The sequence below is a fragment of the Somniosus microcephalus genome, unplaced genomic scaffold, assembly GCF_052327205.1.
Source record: "Somniosus microcephalus isolate GS21.2 unplaced genomic scaffold, FLI_Smic_1.0 unresolved_chr3, whole genome shotgun sequence".
NCBI classification, from domain to species: Eukaryota; Metazoa; Chordata; class Chondrichthyes; order Squaliformes; family Somniosidae; genus Somniosus; species Somniosus microcephalus.
Genome location: NW_028225181.1, coordinates 62,232,254 through 62,249,596, shown reverse-complemented (window position 1 = coordinate 62,249,596; position 17,343 = coordinate 62,232,254). Strand labels below are relative to the sequence as shown.

Below are 17,343 nucleotides of genomic sequence, written 5' to 3'. Positions count from 1 at the left end.
TGTGTGCATTGGTACTGAATCTCATGTCTGAAAAACCTAGAGAATATAGACCATGAGATAATACTGATTTAATTCCAAACTGCACTGTTGTGGGATCTTACATTGCCTCACTTTCAAGAATTTGTAAAAGGCAAATCTACATCTATACATCAAGCCATTTGATATTTTTCTGGACTGGACTTTATAGAGGAATGTTTGTGGAATGTTTCATGACAGATCCTGCTGTGGGATCTCTCCATCTTCATGAAGAATTCTATCATCTTATGATCGCTCTGACCCAAGGGGCCTCGCACAACAAGATTGCTAATTAATCCTTTCTCATTACATAATACCCAGTCTAAGATGGCATGATCTCTAGTTGATTCCTCGACATATTGGTCCAGGAAACCATCCCATATACACTCCAGGAATTCCTCCTCCACAGTATTGTTACTAATTTGGTTAGCCCAATCTATATGTAAAGTCACCAATGATAACTGCTGTGCCCTTATTGCACGCGTCTCTAATTTCCCATTTAATGCCATCCCCAACCTCTGCATTACTGTTTGGAGGTCTGTACACCACTCCCACTAACATTACACGAGGTCAGCCCACTGGATGGAACCTCAGGTGCCCTGAGCTTGATCTCCAGTCCCGACTGCCCCCTTACATCAGTATCCCCTCACTTTTATACCCTGCAGTGATCCATCTCTGGCACCTGACTCTTTGTCTTCTCTGCTGGGTTTTGGCAGGAAGCGAGGAAAAGACAGCTGGAAATTCACTAATCTGTGATTTACAAGCACGGTGGCATAGTGGTTAGCACTGTTGCCTCACAGCGCCAGGGACCTGGGTTCGAATCCGGCCTCGGGTGACTGTCTGTGTGGAGTTTGCACATTCTCCCCGTGTTTGCGTGGGTTTCCTCCGGGTGCTCCGGTTTCCTCCCACAGTCCAAAGATGTGCGGGTTAGGTTGATTGGCTATGATAAATTGACCCTTAGTGTTAGGGGGATTAAATATGTGGGATTACGGGGATAGGGTGGGATATGTGTTGGTGTAGGGGTTACGGGGATCAGGTGGGATATGTGTCGGTGCAGGCTCGATGGGCCGAAATGGCCTCTATCTGCACGGTGGGGTTTCTGTGATTCCCTGGTTCCCAACAGTTACTTTTCTTCAGTAATGTTCTCATCATCCCTAAACTACCATGCCTGCTGTTAATTATGTTATTTCTTATAGTTTCACAATTATACGTATGAACAGCACACATTATAATTTAATCTATTCTACTACTCACTCTGCTTTAAGCTTATATTGTGTTTAATAACAGACACACTCTGTTCTTTCCCCTGATGATTACAGATTCCAACCAGTCGATTCAGTGAATGGAATGTCTTTTCAGTGTTGCCATAGCGACCTGGCTGCAGTGAAACACCTGTTTGAGTTTCTAACTCAGACTAAACTTCTCTTTCGCATAATGCATATTACATAAGACATTTGATGTCAATGAATTTTAGCCTTATGTTAATATCTCTAAAACCTACAAGAAAGACTTGCATTTATATAGCACCTTTCGCCACCTCAGGACGTCGCAATGTGCTTCACAGCCAATGAAGTACTTTCGAAGTGTAGTCACTGACAGTGTTGTATTGTAGGAAACAAGCGGCTCAGATACACAAACAGTTAAAAGTGGAAGGACAAGTTAAGGCTCACGGTATTAAAGGGAGTGGGGCAGCATGGATAGGAAGTTTTGTAAAGGACAGAGAGTAGTGGTTAATGGATGTTCAGACTGGAGGGGTGTAAACAGTGGTGTCCCCCAGGGTCAGTGTTGGGACCATTGCTCTTCTCAATATAGACAAATGATCTGGGCTTGGCTTTACGGAGCACAAGATCAAAATATCTAGATGAGACTACAATAGGGAGTGTGGGGAACTGTGAAGAGTGATTTAAAGTGATATACATGGGTTAGTAGATTGAACAGGTAGAGGTCAGCTGAAATTTAGTGTAGAGATATGTGAAGTGTTACATTTTGGGAGGAAAAATGAAGGGAAATGTACATTTTAAGTTGAAACATATAAGATTTTGAGGGTTATTGACAGGGTAGATGCTGAGAGGCTGTTTCCCCTGGCTGGAGTGTGTAGAACTAGGGGGCATAATCTCAGGATAAGGGGTTGGCCATTTAAGACTGAGATAAGGAGGAATTTCTTCACTCAGAGGGTTGTGAATCATTGGAATTTTCTGCCCCAGAGGGCTGTGAATGCTGAGTCTTTGAGTATATTCAACGCTGAGATAGATAGATATTTGGACTCTAGGGGAATCAAGGGATATGGGGATCAGGTGAGAAAGTGGAGTTGAGGTCAATGATCAGTCATGATCTTATTGAATGGCAGAGCAGGCTCGAGGGGCCGTGTGACCCACTCCTGCTCCTAATTCTTATGTTCTTATGTAAAACTTTAAAAGGAGTAGAGGAGCAGAGTGATTTAAGAGTTCAGGTACAGTGGTGTTCCACAGGGATCGGTGCTGGGATCACTGTTGTTCATAAACGATTTGGACTCAGGAATCAGAAGAACAATTTCAAAGTTTGTCGAAAACACCAAAGAAGGTGGAGTTAATACTAAGGAAGACAAAATGCAAGAAGCCATTAATAAATTTCAGCATGGGGGTGTAATTGGCAAATGAATTTTACTATAGATCAGTGTGAGGTGGTGTTAATGAATGTCACTGTAGATCAGTGTGAGGGGGTGTGCTAATGCATTTCACTGTAGATCAGTGTGAGGTGGTGTGTTAATGAACTTCACTATAGATCAGTGTGAGATGATGTGTTAATGAATATCACGATAGATCAGCGTGAGGTGGTGTGTTCATGAATTTCACTATAGATCAGTGCGAGGTGGTGTGTTCATGAATTTCACTATAGATCAGTGCGAGGTGGTGTGTTAATGAATTTCACTGTAGATCAGTGTGAGGTGGTGTGTTAATGAATTTCACTGTAGATCAGTGTGAGGTGGTGTGTTAATGAATTTCACTGTAGATCAGTGTGAGGTGGTGTGTTAATTAATTTCACTGTAGATCAGTGTGAGGCGGTGTGTTTTGGTGGGAATAAGGAGGCCACTCACTACTTGGACAAGGGTGTGAAATTCGGTTACTTTGTGCAACCTGTGATATTCAGCGGGAGGTTAGCGGTGGTGGTAGCGCCCCGTGGCACTACACCGCCGGCAATGACATCATCGCAATGCCCAGCACCCCGGCTGCAAACTTGGGTATACAACCCCTGGCCTGTCACCAGACAATATGTCCGACAGGGTCAGGGGTCGTTCCTGCAGCCGTGGCGATGCCACTTAAAGGGCAGGTGCCGGGCGGCAACTTATTATTTTGGCCGACTGCCAGCACCTGCCCCCTTCCCCTTCCTTCTTCGGGGTGCTGGCCGCGATCGGTCAGCCCGGTGCTCCTCTTGATCCGACACCCCGCTCCCCGGTGGTCCAGCAGGGCCCTGGTGTGCGCAGTGCTAGGCACCTCCCCTTTAATCAGGGAGGGCGGTCTGCTATGATGCGGTGCTGTGTGCCGACGGGCGTGGCGCTGTAACACGAAGCACCGTGAAATTCACTGGTAGCGCCTCAAGAGGGAGGGGAGCACTTCCAGTAGCACCCCGCCTCCTGCTTGGGGCGCTAAGTTTGTCAGGGGGCTAAAATCAGCCCCGGTGACGTTTGCGACCCAAAAGGGGTGCCACCGAATTTCCCCCATAGTCTAAATGGGCTGGAGGAGCAGAGGGATCCAGGGATACAGATACACAAGTCACTAAAAGTAGCAACACAGGTTAATAAGGCCATTAAAAAAAAAAAGCACTGGGGTACATTCCTAAAGGAGCCTTCTGTTCCGTGCCTAGGAGCTCTGAACCATGGCAGAGAGCGGCTGGGACACGTTTCTCACACGCCTCGAGATTAACCCACACGGCAACTTTGCGGTCAGTGAAGAGAGACAAGAAAGACCAAAGTTCCGTTTACCCCTCTCAGTGTGGCCCTGAAGGACTGTGTCCAGGAAGTTCTGTTCCCGCCGTATGATCCTCCCCCAGTTTGTCCTTTTTGAGCTCCAGCCACGTGATGCTAAACATTCAGGAGGGAAAGAAGAAAATCTACAATAATGTGTTTAAAACAAAGCTGGTTTATTTGACATCTATCCAGAATATTAAACTCCAGCCCAGTTCCCGGAGTTATCAGCAGCAGAAAGAACCCCACCTGTCAGAATGAACATGGTTCAGTCCTGGATGTGATTAACAGCAGCAACAGCAGAATCCAACCCCTGCAGTCACTGGTGAACTCGCTGGTGTTTCAGCAGGTGGGATGAGTGAGTGAATCCCTTCCCACACACGGAGCAGGTGAACGGTCTCTCCCCAGTGTGAAGCCCCTGGTGTGTCAGCAGGTTGGATGAACGAGTGAATCCCTTCCCACACATGGAGCAGGTGAACGGTCTCTCCCCAGTGTGAGTGCGCTGGTGTGCAGCGAGCTCAGATGACTGCCTGAACCCAGTCCCGCAGTGAGAGCACCTGAACGGTCTCTCGTCAGTGTGAACACGTTGATGGCGTATCAGTTCCCAGGAAGTTATATAGCACTTCCCACAGTCCGAGCATTTAAAAGGTCTCTCGTCAGAGTGAACTCGCTGGTGATTCAGCAGGGTGAATGAGCGAGTGAATCCCTTCCCACACTCGGAGCAGGTGAACGGTCTCTCCCCAGTGTGAGTGCGCTGGTGTACAGTGAGCTCAGATGATCGCCTGAACCCAGTCCCGCAGTGAGAGCACCTGAACGGTCTCTCATCAGTGTGAACACGTTGATGGAATAGCAGTTCCCAGGAACTTTTAAAGCACTTCCCACAGTCCGAACAGTTAAAAGGTCGCTCATCAGAGTGAACTCGCTGGTGTGTCAGCAGGTGGGATGAATAAGTGAATCCCTTCCCACACTCAGAGCAGGTGAACGGCCTCTCCCCAGTGTGAACTCGCTGGTGTCTCCGCAGGATGGATGGATCAGTGAATCCCTTCCCACACTCAGAGCAGGTGAACGGCCTCTCCCCGGTGTGAACTCGCTGGTGTGTCAGCAGGATGGATGCCTGAGCGAATCCCTTCCCACACACAGAGCAGGGGAACGGCCTCTCCCCGGTGTGAATGCACTTGTGTTGCGATAGGCCAGAGGATCGGGTGAAGCCTTGTCCACACACAGAACACGTGTACGGTTTCTCCCTGGTGTGAACGGTGGTTTTTGCTTCCATATTCAAAGGCCGATGATATTCAGTTCCTGATGAATCGAGTGACTGTCAGATCTTGATGTGATGTGTGGTTTGAGTTTCCTGTCTGCAAATCCTCCCCTTCTAATACCCTGTAAAATGAATTTAAAACAGGGAGCGTGAGACAGAACCCACTAAAGAGGCAGGTTGTGAAATTGAGCTCAATGAATCTGGTTATTTGTGGGGCCGGCACTAGAAAAAAGTGACCATGAAAGCTGCCGGATTGTCATAAATTCCCATTGGTTCACTGATGTCCCTCAGTGAAGGGAATCTGTCACCTGGTCTGGGCCTCTGGCCTCTATGGGAGGAGAGAGAGAGGAGAGAGTGGGAGGGGGCAAAGGAGATGGAGTTTATACATCTGCAATATGACCAGAACTTTGACAGAACCTCCAAAACCTGCAACCTCCAGCACCTAGAAGGACAAAGGCAGAAGGTGCATAGGAGCACCATCACCTCCAAGTTCCCCTCCAAGTCACACATCATCCTGACATATATCGCCGTTGCTACATCATCACTGGGTGAAAATCCTGGAACTCCTTACACAACAGCATTGTGGGAGTACCTTCACCACACGGACTGCAGCGGTTCAAGAAGGCGGCCCACCATCACCTTCTCAACGGGAAGATGGGGATTGGCATCATATTCTGGTCTTGCGAGCAACGCCCACATCCGAAGAATGAATTAAAACAAATCTGTAGATGTAAACTGGATTAAAAGCCTCTACAGAAATACTTATACTAAAACAATATTCTTTTACATTGTAGGGACAGTGTCTGTGTAACAACCTAATCTCCCCAGAATCCACCTCCCTTGACTGTCACACAATGGAAATTGTTGGGTCCTCCTGGGCCCAGAAGTACTGGGGGTTAAACCCAGCAACTTCTCTTCCATCTCTACTCCAGCTCAAACTAAAGCAACAAAAAGACCTACACAGGCAGCCAGGGCCCTACCTTCCGTCAGCCTGCAGTATAACTCTTCCCCACAGCTGCTGACTAATGGCGGCCGCAGCACACACAATCACCGCGCCCTAGAAACCACTCTACCCAACGCGCTGATTTCCCTGCTGAGAGTGCGCATGCTCCCCGGGCCATTCTGGGAGCCTGGCTCCTGTCCTTTGTCCCGAGTCAGACTTGGTGGAACCGGCTGAAGAAACCGAGAAGCGGCGGCTCGGATGGGGGAGGCGCTGCACCCTGGGTTTCCTGGTGCCAGGGCCCTGGCCGCACGTCTGCCTGGCCCGGCCGCTCTGATTCTGATAGAGGTTTTTGATGAGGTAACAGAGAGGGTTAATGAGGGCAATGCAGTTAACATGTTGTACATGGATTTCCAAAAGGCCATGGAATAAAAGGGACAGTGGCAGCATGGATACGGAATTGGCAAAATTACAGGAAACAGAGCGTAGTGGTGAACGGTTGTTTTTCAGACTGGAGGAAGGTATACAGTGGTGTTCCCCAGGGGTCGTTACTAGGACCACTGCTTTTCTTGAGATATATATAGATATTATAGAATATATATTAGTGACATAGACTTGGGTGTACAGGGCAGTTTCAAAATATGCAGATGACACAAACCGTGGAAGTATAGTGAACAGTGAGGAGGATAGTGATAGACTTCAAGAGCACATAGACAGGCTGGTGGAATGGGCGGACACATGGGAGATGAAATTTAACGCAGAAAAGTGCGAACTGATATATTTTGGTAGGAAGAATGAGGAGAGGCAATATAAACTAAAGGGTATAAGTCTAAAATGTGTGCATGAACAGAGAGACCTGGGGGTATGTGTGCACAAATCATTGAAGGAGGCAGGGCAGGTTGAGCAAGTGGTTAAAAATGCGTGCAGGATCCTGGGCTTAATAAATAGAGGCATAGAGTCCAAAAGCAAGGAGGTTATGATCAACCTTTATAAAACACTGGTTCGGCCTCAACTGGAGTATTGTGTCCAATTCTGGGCACCGCACTTTATGAAGGATGTGAAGGCCTCAGAGAGGGTGCAGAAAAGATTTACAAGAATGGTTCCAGGGATAAGGGACTTCAGTTAGGTGGATGGACTCGAGCAGCTAGGGTTATTCTCCTTACAGCAGAGAAAGTTGAGATGAGATTTGATAGAGGTGTTCAAAATCATTAGGGTTCTGGACAGAGTAGGGAGAGAGAAACTGTTCCCATTGGCGGAAGGGTCGACAACCAGAGGACACAGATTTAAGGGGATTGGCAGAAGAACCAAAATCGACATGAGGAAAAACTTTTTTTTAAACTCAGCGAGTGGTTAGGATCTGGAATGCACTGCCTGAAAGGGTGGTGGAGGCAGATTCAATCACGGCTTTCAAAAGGGAATTGGATAAGTACCTGAAGTAAAGAAATTTGCAGGGTTACGGGCAAAGGGCGGGGAGTGGGACTAGCTGAAGTAGTCTTGCAGAGAGCTGGCACGGGCTCGACGGGCTGAATGGTCTCCTTCTGTGCTGTAACCATTCTATGATTCTATAAAATATTAGAAAGTTTGTTCTACAGAAGCATGGGGTTTATCTGCTTTTATTGATGAATTTAAAAAGTCTCTATTAAAACCTGAGCCAGTGTGTTGTGAGCCAAAGAGCCTTGTGTCCAATGAGGGGAATAAAGGCCCACAGCCTCCCCTGGCCCCGGGCCCAGAACAAGGGACTGGAGAAACTCGCTGCCCTGCAGATCAGACAATCAGCCGGCGCTAGTCCCGCCCCTCGGGCTCCCCGATTGGTTGGTTGGAGGACTCGCCGCCGACTTGCTCCTCCAGCCCCGCCCCACTCGCTCCCTGTTGGTCAGAAGCTCCTGTCAATCAGGCCGCGGGCCCGGGTCACGTGTCCGAGGAGATCACGTGCTCCGTCCAACTGATGCCGCTCGGTCTGGGGCCTCGCGGACTCTCAGGTTTTTCTATTTCTCCTTATTCTCTCCCGATCCACCCCTCCCCCCACCCGCGCGATTCTCCACCCGATCGGAGCGGAGAAAACTCACTTTGCGTCACCGATCGCGACTCTGGAACCGACACCAAGGCCTTTCCCCGGCATGGCCCGCACCGACTCCATCTGGCAGGATCCGACCACGTGGGTGCAGCTCCGCGTGGAGGGAGGGGGTTGGTCTCCTCTGGGCATGCGCGGTTATTACCCTTGGTGACCGGGAGGGGTCGCTGTGCCGGACTCGCTCCAAACCGCCGCTCCTTGTGCGCATGCACGGACTATCGTCTGTCAATCAACCATCAGCCAGAAGAGGTCACTGGTGAGACCAGTGAAGAAAGAAAGACTTGCATTTCTATAGCGCCTTTCACCACCACCGGACATCCCAAAGTGCTTTACAGCCAATGAAGTACTTTTGAAGTGTAGTCACTGTTGTAATGTAGGAAATGCAGCAGTCAAATAGCGCACAGCAAGCTCCCACAAACAGCAATGTGATAATGACCAGATAATCTATCTTTTTGTTAACTCTGTTTCTCTCTCTACGGATGTTGCCTGGCCTGCTGAGTGTTTCCAGCATTTCCTGTTGTTATTTCAGATTTCCAGCATCCGCAGTATTTTGCTATTATCCTTTTGTTACATTGATTGAGGGATAAACATTGACTCGGACACTTGGGATATTTCCCCTGCTCTTTCCCACATTACAACAGTGACTACACCTCAAAAGTACTTCATTGGCTGTAAAGCACTTCAAGACGTCTGCTGGTCATGAAAGCACTATATAAATGCAAGTCTTTCTTTCTCAAAATAGTGTCATGGGATCTTTTACATCCACCTGAGAGAGCAGACAGGGCCTCAGTTTAATGTCTCATCCGAAAGACGCCACCTCTGACAGTGCCTCAGTACTGCACTGGAGTGTCAGCCTGAATTTTTGTGCTCAAGTCTCTGGAGTGGGACTTGAACCCACAACCTTATGCCTCAGAGGCAAGAGTGCTACCATAGTCATAGATTTATACAGCACAGAAAGGGGCCCTTCGGCCCATCGTGTCCGCGCCGGCCATCAAGCCCTGTCTATTCTAATCCCATTTTCCAGCACTTGGTCCATAGCCTTGTATGCTATGGCGTTTCAAGTGCTCATCTAAATGCTTCTTGAATGTTGTGAGGATTTAATGCCACTACCACCCTTTCAGGCAGTGAGTTCCAGATTCCAACCACCCTCTGGGTGAAAAAGCTTTTCCTCAAATCCCCTCTAAACCCCCTGCCCCTTACCTTGAAACTATGCCCCCCTGGTTATTGACCCCTCTACTAAGGGGAAAAGTTCCTTTCTATCTACCCTATCTATGCCCCTCATAATTTTGTACACCTCAATCAGGTCCCCCCTCAGCCTTCTCTGCTCTAAGGAAAACAACTCCAGCCTGTCCAGTCTCTCTTCATAGCTGAAGCGCTCCAGCCCAGGTAAAACCCTGGTGAATCTCCTCTGCACCCTCTCCAATGCAATCACATTCTTCCTATAGTGTGGCAACCAGAACTGCACACAGTATTCCAGCTGTGGCCTAACTAGCGTTTTGTACAGCTCCATCATAACCCCCCTGCTCTTATATACTATGCCTCGGCAAATGAAGGCAAGTAGCCCATATGCCTTCTTAACCACCTTATCTAGCTGTCCAGCTGCCCTCGGGGATCAATGTACATGCACACCAAGGTCCCTCTGATCCTCTGTCCTTCCTCGGGTTCTACCATTCATTGTGTATTCCCTAGTTAGTCCTCCCAGAATGCATCACCTCACACTTTTCAGGGTTAAATTCCATTTGCCACTGTGCTGCCCATCTAACCAACCCGTCTATATTCTCCTGCAGCCTGAGGCTTCCCTCCTCGCTATTTACCACTCCACCAATTTTCGTGTCATCTGCGAACTTACTGATCATACCTCCTACATTCATATCTAAATCATTAATGTACACTACAAACAGCAAAGGACCCAGACCCTGTGGTACACCACTGGACACAGGCTTCCAGTCAGAAAAACATCCTTCGACCATCACCCTCTGCCTCCTGCCACTAAGCCAATTTTGGATCCAATGTGCCAAATTGCCCTGGATCCCATGGGCTCTTACCTTCTTGACCAGTCTCCCATGTGGGACTTTGTCAAAAGCCTTACTGAAGTCCATGTAGACTACATCAACTGGACTGCCCTCATCCACACACCTAGTCACCCCCATCAAAAAATTCAATAAAATTGCTTAGACATGATCTCCCCCTGACAAAGCTATGCTGACTATCCTTGATTAATCCTTGCCTCTCCAAATGGAGACTAATTCTGTCCCTCAGAATTTTTTCCAATAATTTCCCTACCACTGATGTTCGGCTCACTGGCCTGTAATTCCCTGGTTTATCCCTACTACTACCCTTCTTGAATAATCGTACTACGTTAGCTGTTCTCCAGTCCTCTGGCACCTCCCCTGTGGCCAGAGAGGTTCTGAAAATTTGTGTCAGAGCCCCTGCAATCTCTTCCCTTGCCTCACACAGCAGGCTGGACTACATCTCAGCTGGGCCTGGGGGTTTATCCACTTTTAAGCCTGCTAAAACCACTCGTACCTCCTCCCTCTCAGTACTAATTTGTTCAAGTGTATCACAATCCCCCTGCCTGATTTCTATGCCTGCATTGTCCTTCTCCATAGTGAACACAGATGCAAAATATTAATTTAAAACCTCACCTACATCTTCTGGCTCTACACACAGATTGCCACTTTGGTCCCCAATGGGCTCGACTCTTTCCCTGGTTATCCTCTTGCCCTTAATATACTAATAAAACACCTTGGGATTTTCCTTTATTTTGCCTGCCAGTGTTTTTTCATGACCCCTCTTTGTTCTCCTAATTTCTTTTTTAAGTACCCCCTGCACTTTCTATACTCCTCTCGGGCTTCCACTGTTTTTAGTCCTTTGTATCTGCCAAAAGCCTCCCTTTTTTTCCCTAAACCATTCTTGTATGTCCCTTGACATCCAGGGTTCCCTGGGCGTGTTGGTCCCACCCTTGACCTTTACGGGAACATGTTGGCGTTGTACTCTCTCTATTTTCTTTCTGAAAGGCTCCCACTGCTCTGATGTGGATTTTCCTACAAGTAGCTGATCCCAGTCCACTTTGGCCAGATCCTGCCTTATCATGTAAAAATCGGCCTTCCCCCAATTTAGAACCTTTATTTCCGGTCCATCTTTGTCCTTTTCCATAACTACTTTAAATCTCACCGAATTATGGTCAGTCACCAAAATGCTCTCCTACTAACCCTTCTACCACTTGCCCTGCTACATTCCCTCGAATTAGGTCCAGTACCACCCCTTCTCTTGTCGGACTTTCAACATGTTGGCTGAAAAAGCTCTCCTGGATGCACTTTAAGAATTCCACACCCTCCAAGCCTTTCACACTCTGGCTATCCCAGTTAATATTGGGGAAGTTGAAATCCCCAACAATTATTACCCTCTTATTTCTACACTTCCCTGAGATTTGCCTACATATCTGTTCCTCTATCTCCCCCTTACTGTTTGGGGGCCTATAGTACACTCCCAGCAAAGTGCTTGGCCCCTTTTTGTTTATAAGTTCTACCCATATGGCCTCATTAGAGGAACCTGCTAAGGTGTCATCCCTCCTTACAGCAGAAATTGACTCCTTGATTAATATTACTAACCTGATTTTTGGTCAACTCTTGGAGTATTCACGTTTAATAAATCTCCGGGAGAAGGAGTCGCTTCACTTGTACTGGTTCCTAGGGCCTGATCACCTTCCCCAGGTGCAGGGTCTTGACACTGACTTTGTTCACTTGTACTGGTTCCTGGGACCTGATCACCTTCCCCAGGAGCAGGGCCTTGATTCGGGGGGGGGGGGGGGGGGTGTATTATTGCACCGCTTGGTTTACTTGAGAAGAGCCCCATCAGGGGGCGAGTGCGGGAGGGATCAGGGGGCGAGTGCGGGAGGGATCAGGGGGCGAGTGCGGGAGGGATCAGGGGGCGAGTGCGGGAGGGTCCGTCTCCAGCACCAGTGTGTATCTGAGTCAATGGGACTGTCTCGGACCTTTCTCCCCGGTCCATCTCCAGGACCAGTGTGTATCTGGGTCAATGGGACTCTCTCTGACCTTTCTCCCCTGTCCATCTCCAGGACCAGTGTGTATCGGAGTCAATGGGACTCTCTCTGACCTTTCTCCCCAGTCCATCTCCAGGACCAGTGTGTATCTGAGTCAATGGGACTCCCTCTGACCTTTCTCCCCAGTCCATCTCCAGGATCAGTGTGTATCTGAGTCAATGGGACTCTGACCTTTCTCCCCAGTCCATCTCCAGGACCAGTGTGTATCTGAGTCAATGGGACTCTCTCTGACCTTTCTCCTGTAGGGGGGCATCTTTTAACTGGTTTAAGGTAATTCACCTGGTCTGCAGCCTTTGCCTGCACTCTGACCAATTCCAATCTTTTACCTGGTTTACAGTAATTCACCTGGTCAGGCAGCCTGCTGCTACACTGTAAACCAATTTCCAATAAACCAGTTTTCAAACAGTGGTTTCGAATCGCTACCCCCACCTTCCAGTTCTGACTGAAGGACTTATAATTAATGATATTATAACGGACAAATGGTCTGGATGAGAGAAAAATCAAGTTTTATTAACTAAATAAACTACAATCAAATTATAAACTATACCACACGAACACAGTAATTACAGTAAAATTGCTTAAATGGGGGAATGCAGACGGTAAAAACGAGGGATTAGATGGCTCCAATGTTAAACAACCTTAGCAATATCCCCTTAATTACCATCCCCGAACTCCTTACTAGGTTGCTTTGCTGAGGAGTCAGAAACTCTGCTCACATGTGGTCCAGCGAAGTGAGAGAGAGGAGAGAGAGAGAGAGAGAGAGAAGAGAGAAAGAGAGAGAAAGAGAGAGAAAGAGAGAGAGAGAGAGAGAGAGAGAGAAAGAGAAAGAGAAAGAGAGAGAGAGAGAGAGAGAGAAAGAGAGAGAGAGAGAAAGAGAGAAAGAGAGAGAAAGAGAGAGAGAGAGAGAACACATTTTGAAAACCTCTACAAAGACATCGCAATAAACGAAACAAACCCAAGTCAACATCAGGTCACAGAAAAACTCCACACATTAGAAGCAACAATTAAAGACAACCAAAACCCTCTAGACTCCCCAATCACATGGAAAGAACTGGCCACAAAAACAAAATCTCTCCACCTAAAGAAAGCCTGTGGTCCAGACAACATCAAAAATGAAATGCTCAAGTTCAGCAATATGGAGATGCAGGGTGCGGTACTCAAATTATTCAACATCATATTACGTTCAGGCTGTTTTCCCGATATCTGGTGCCAAGGACTAATCTCCCCCATATATAAAAAAGTGGAAACAAATCAGACCCAAATAACTACCGCGGCATCTGTGTCAACAGTTGTCTAGGGAAGTTATTCTGCAGTATTCTAAATAGTAGATTACTTTATTTTCTTAACAAACATAATATCCTCAGAAAAAACCAAATAGGCTTTCTTCCAAAACACCGCACCGCCGACCATATCTATACCCTTCACACCCTCATTGAAAAACATATACACCAAACAAAAAATGGGAAAATATTCGCCTGTTTCATCGACTTCAAGAAAGCCTTTGACTCTATATGGCACGAAGGGCTCTATTATAAACTTCTTCAGTGTGGAATAGGGGGCAAAGTCTATGACCTTATTAAATCAATGTATCTGAAAAACAAATGCGGGGTCAAAATTGGAGACAAACGCACCGATTTCTTCACCCAGAGAAGAGGCGTCCGGCAGGGCTGCAATTTGAGCCCGACCCTGTTCAACATATACATAAATGAATTAGCAGACATGCTGGAGCAAAGCGAGTCACCAGGTCTCCGTCTCCTGGATGGAGAAGTGAAATCCCTGTTCTATGCGGACGACCTGGTTCTGCTGTCTCCCACAGAACAGGGATTACAGCAACAACTAGACCTACTCGACAAGTACTGCCAAAATTGGGCTCTAACAGTAAATCTAAAGAAAACCAACATCATGATTTTTCAAAAAAGGCCCAGATGTCAGGAAAACAAATACCAGTTTACCCTCAGTGATACCACTATAGGACACACTATGAGCTACACCTACCTTGGTCTAACTATTACAGCATCAGGGAGCTTCAGCATAGCAGTGAATGCACTAAAAGAAAAAGCCCGAAGAGCCCTATATGCAATAAAAAGAAAATTCTACAACATCCAAATCCCAATCAAAATCTGGCTCAAAATATTTGACAGCATAATCCTGCCCATTGCACTGTACGGTAGTGAAGTATGGGGCCCGCTAAATCACCAAAGCTACACTAAATGGGAAAAACACACAATAGAAGCCCTACATGCAGAATTCTGCTGAAGCATCCTTCGCATCCAAAGAAAAACGCCAACAAATGCATGCAGAGCCGAACTAGGCAGATACCCACTGATAATAAACATCCAAAAACGAGCACTAAACTTCCTAAATCACCTCAAATCTAGCTCCCCAGACACCCTTCATTTCAAAGCCTTTCAGACCCAAGAGCTAAACCCAGAAAAGAGTCCCCTGAGTCAGCTGCTACTGAAACTAAGTACTCAGCCGGACCCTGACCAGCCCCAGACCAACACAGCCGTCCAAACACCAATCCGAGTGAACCAAATCATTAAACAATGCAAAGAAACCTACCTGGAACATTGGAACAAAATAACCGAAAGCCAAAGCAGATTAGAATGTTACCGGGCCCTAAAAAGAGAATATAAACTGGCAGACTACCTCACGACCATCAGAGACACAAAACAGAGACAGACCCTCACCAGGTACAGACTAAGCGACCACCAACTGGAAATTGAAAAAGGCAGATACAAGAAATCCTGGCAGCCTAGAGAGAATAGAATATGCGATCAATGTCTGGCCGGCGAGGTTGAAACAGAAATGCATTTCCTCCTAAAATGCGAAAAATTCAACACATCAAGAAATATATTATTCAACAAGCCAAGCCAAACAACCCCAGATTTCAAGGAATTGGATGACCTGTCAAAATTGAGATTAGTCCTGGGAGAAGGAGACAGACCATATCTTGGGGCCAAATATGTAACAACATGTCACAACCTGAGGACTGTTTAAAATTAAGACTGTTTAAAATTAATATTGAACGTACCAAATGAAGTAGAAAGACTGTTTAAAATTAATATTGTTTAAAAGTAATATTGTATGTACCCAACAAATGTCAAATCGATTTGACACCTACAGAATGTTGGAAAACTGTACCTTTTTGCTATGTAAGCTTTGGCAATATGGTTCTCTGTAAACTTTCATGCCAATAAAGCATTTGAATTGGAATTGGAATTGGATAGATAGAGAGAGAGATAGATAGATAGAGAGAGAGAAAGAGAGAGAGAGAGAGAGAAAGAGAGAGAGAGAAGAGAGAGAGAGAGACGAAGAGAGAGAGAGAAGAGACGAGAGAAAGACAGAGAGAGAGAAAGAGAGAGAGAGACAGAAGGAGAGAGAAAGAGTAGAGAGAGATAAAGAGAGATAAAGAGAGAGAGATAAGAGAGATAAGAGAGAGAGATAGAGAGAGATAAGATAGAGAGAGAGAGATAGAGAGAGAGATAAAGAGAGATAAAGAGAGAGAGATAAGAGAGAGAGAGATAAAGAGAGAGAGAGATAAAGAGAGAGAGAGATAGAGAGAGAGAGAGATAAGAGAGAGAGAGATAGAGAGAGAGATAAGAGAGAGAGATAAAGAGAGAAGAGAGAGAGATAAAGAGAGAGACGATAAAGAGAGAGAGACAAAGAGAGAGAGATAAAGAGAGAGAGACACAAGAGAGAGAGATAAAGAGAGAGAGAGAGATAAAGAGAGAGAGATAAGAGAGAGAGAGATAAAGAGAGAGAGAGATAAAGAGAGAGAGAGATAGAGAGAGAGAGAGAGGTCTCACCTGTGGTCCCAGGAAAGGTAAAGAGAGAGCGATAGCTTCTCAGGAGCTATCATATATACCTGTGAGGACGCCCCACCCCCCTGCTGCTTGCCTGTCTGGAAGATTCGCACTCCAAAAAGTTCCAACACAAGAGAAAAGCTGTGATTGGCTAACTCTCAAAGTGGTTGGACTGGGTTAGTGTGTCTGCACTGTGGGGCTGAAATGTTCCCGCAGCCACATCCGGAGCTCACCTGGGCTAAAACAAAAGGGAATACAAGCTGCTCTATTGCCCAGAATGATGGGCGATTTAAACCCATTCAGTTCTTAAACTGTTGCAGGTCAAAGATCCGTTCCAGGGTTTCTAGTCTCTCATTGTCTGTTGAGCTGAGCGTCTGAATGGCTGTGTAAACAGAAGCAGTTTCACAATCGATTGTCCTGACGGTGTGGTCTCAAGGTGGTAATCTGCTTATGTCAATAAGCAACTTCAAGTGCTGAGAGGGAACCTCCCTGGTGTTGATTGACAGGTCTGACTCAGCCACTGCTCTGATCCTCCCACTTCTATACACACAGACCTCACAGGCTGGTTTTTTAAGCCCCAGTATCTTGCCAATGCCCCAAACTCCAGGGAACGATTTTATTAAGATGTACTGTCTCAATGTGTGTGAATATTTCCACGAATTCCTAGATTCCATTGCTGTCCATGTTCTTTCCATCTCAGAGCAGTCTTTTGCGGTTCTAGGCACATTTTCAAAACATTGTAGACAAGTCACATCACCCAATTTCTCGTCCACGATGTGGACCAATATTTTTCAATCTTCTGGGAAAATAGGGGATTTTGCGAAACCCCTACACTCCCCAGTCCATCTCCAGGACCAGTGTGTATCTGAGTCAATGGGACTCTCTCAGACCTTTCTCCCCAGTCTATCTCCAGGATCAGTGTGTATCTGAGTCAATGGGACTCTCTCTGACCTTTCTCCCCTAGTCCATCTCCAGGACCAGTGTGTATCTGAGTCAATGGGACTCTCTCAGACCTTTCTCCCCAGTCTATCTCCAGGACCAGTGTGTATCTGAGTCAATGGGACTCTCTCTGACCTTTCTCCCCAGTCTATCTCCAGGACCAGTGTGTATCTGTGTCAATGGGACTCTCTCAGACCTTTCTCCCCGGTCCCATCTCCAGGACCAGTGTGTATCTGAGTCAATGGGACTCTCTCTGACCTTTCTCCCCAGTCCATCTCCGGGACCAGTGTGTATCTGAGTCAATGGGACTC

General features: G+C 46.8%; 1 protein-coding gene across 1 annotated transcript in view; it reads right to left on the bottom strand.

The window, feature by feature from the left end:
- Positions 1-17,343, bottom strand: part of LOC147091612 (uncharacterized) — an 88,025-nt gene that overhangs the window by 52,437 nt on the left and 18,245 nt on the right. Inside the window, exon 5 of the mRNA XM_085976614.1 lies at positions 4,278-5,335. Coding sequence (XP_085832740.1) covers positions 4,278-5,228 — 951 coding nt within the window. The 5' untranslated portion in view covers positions 5,229-5,335. The remainder of the gene's footprint in view (positions 1-4,277; positions 5,336-17,343) is intronic.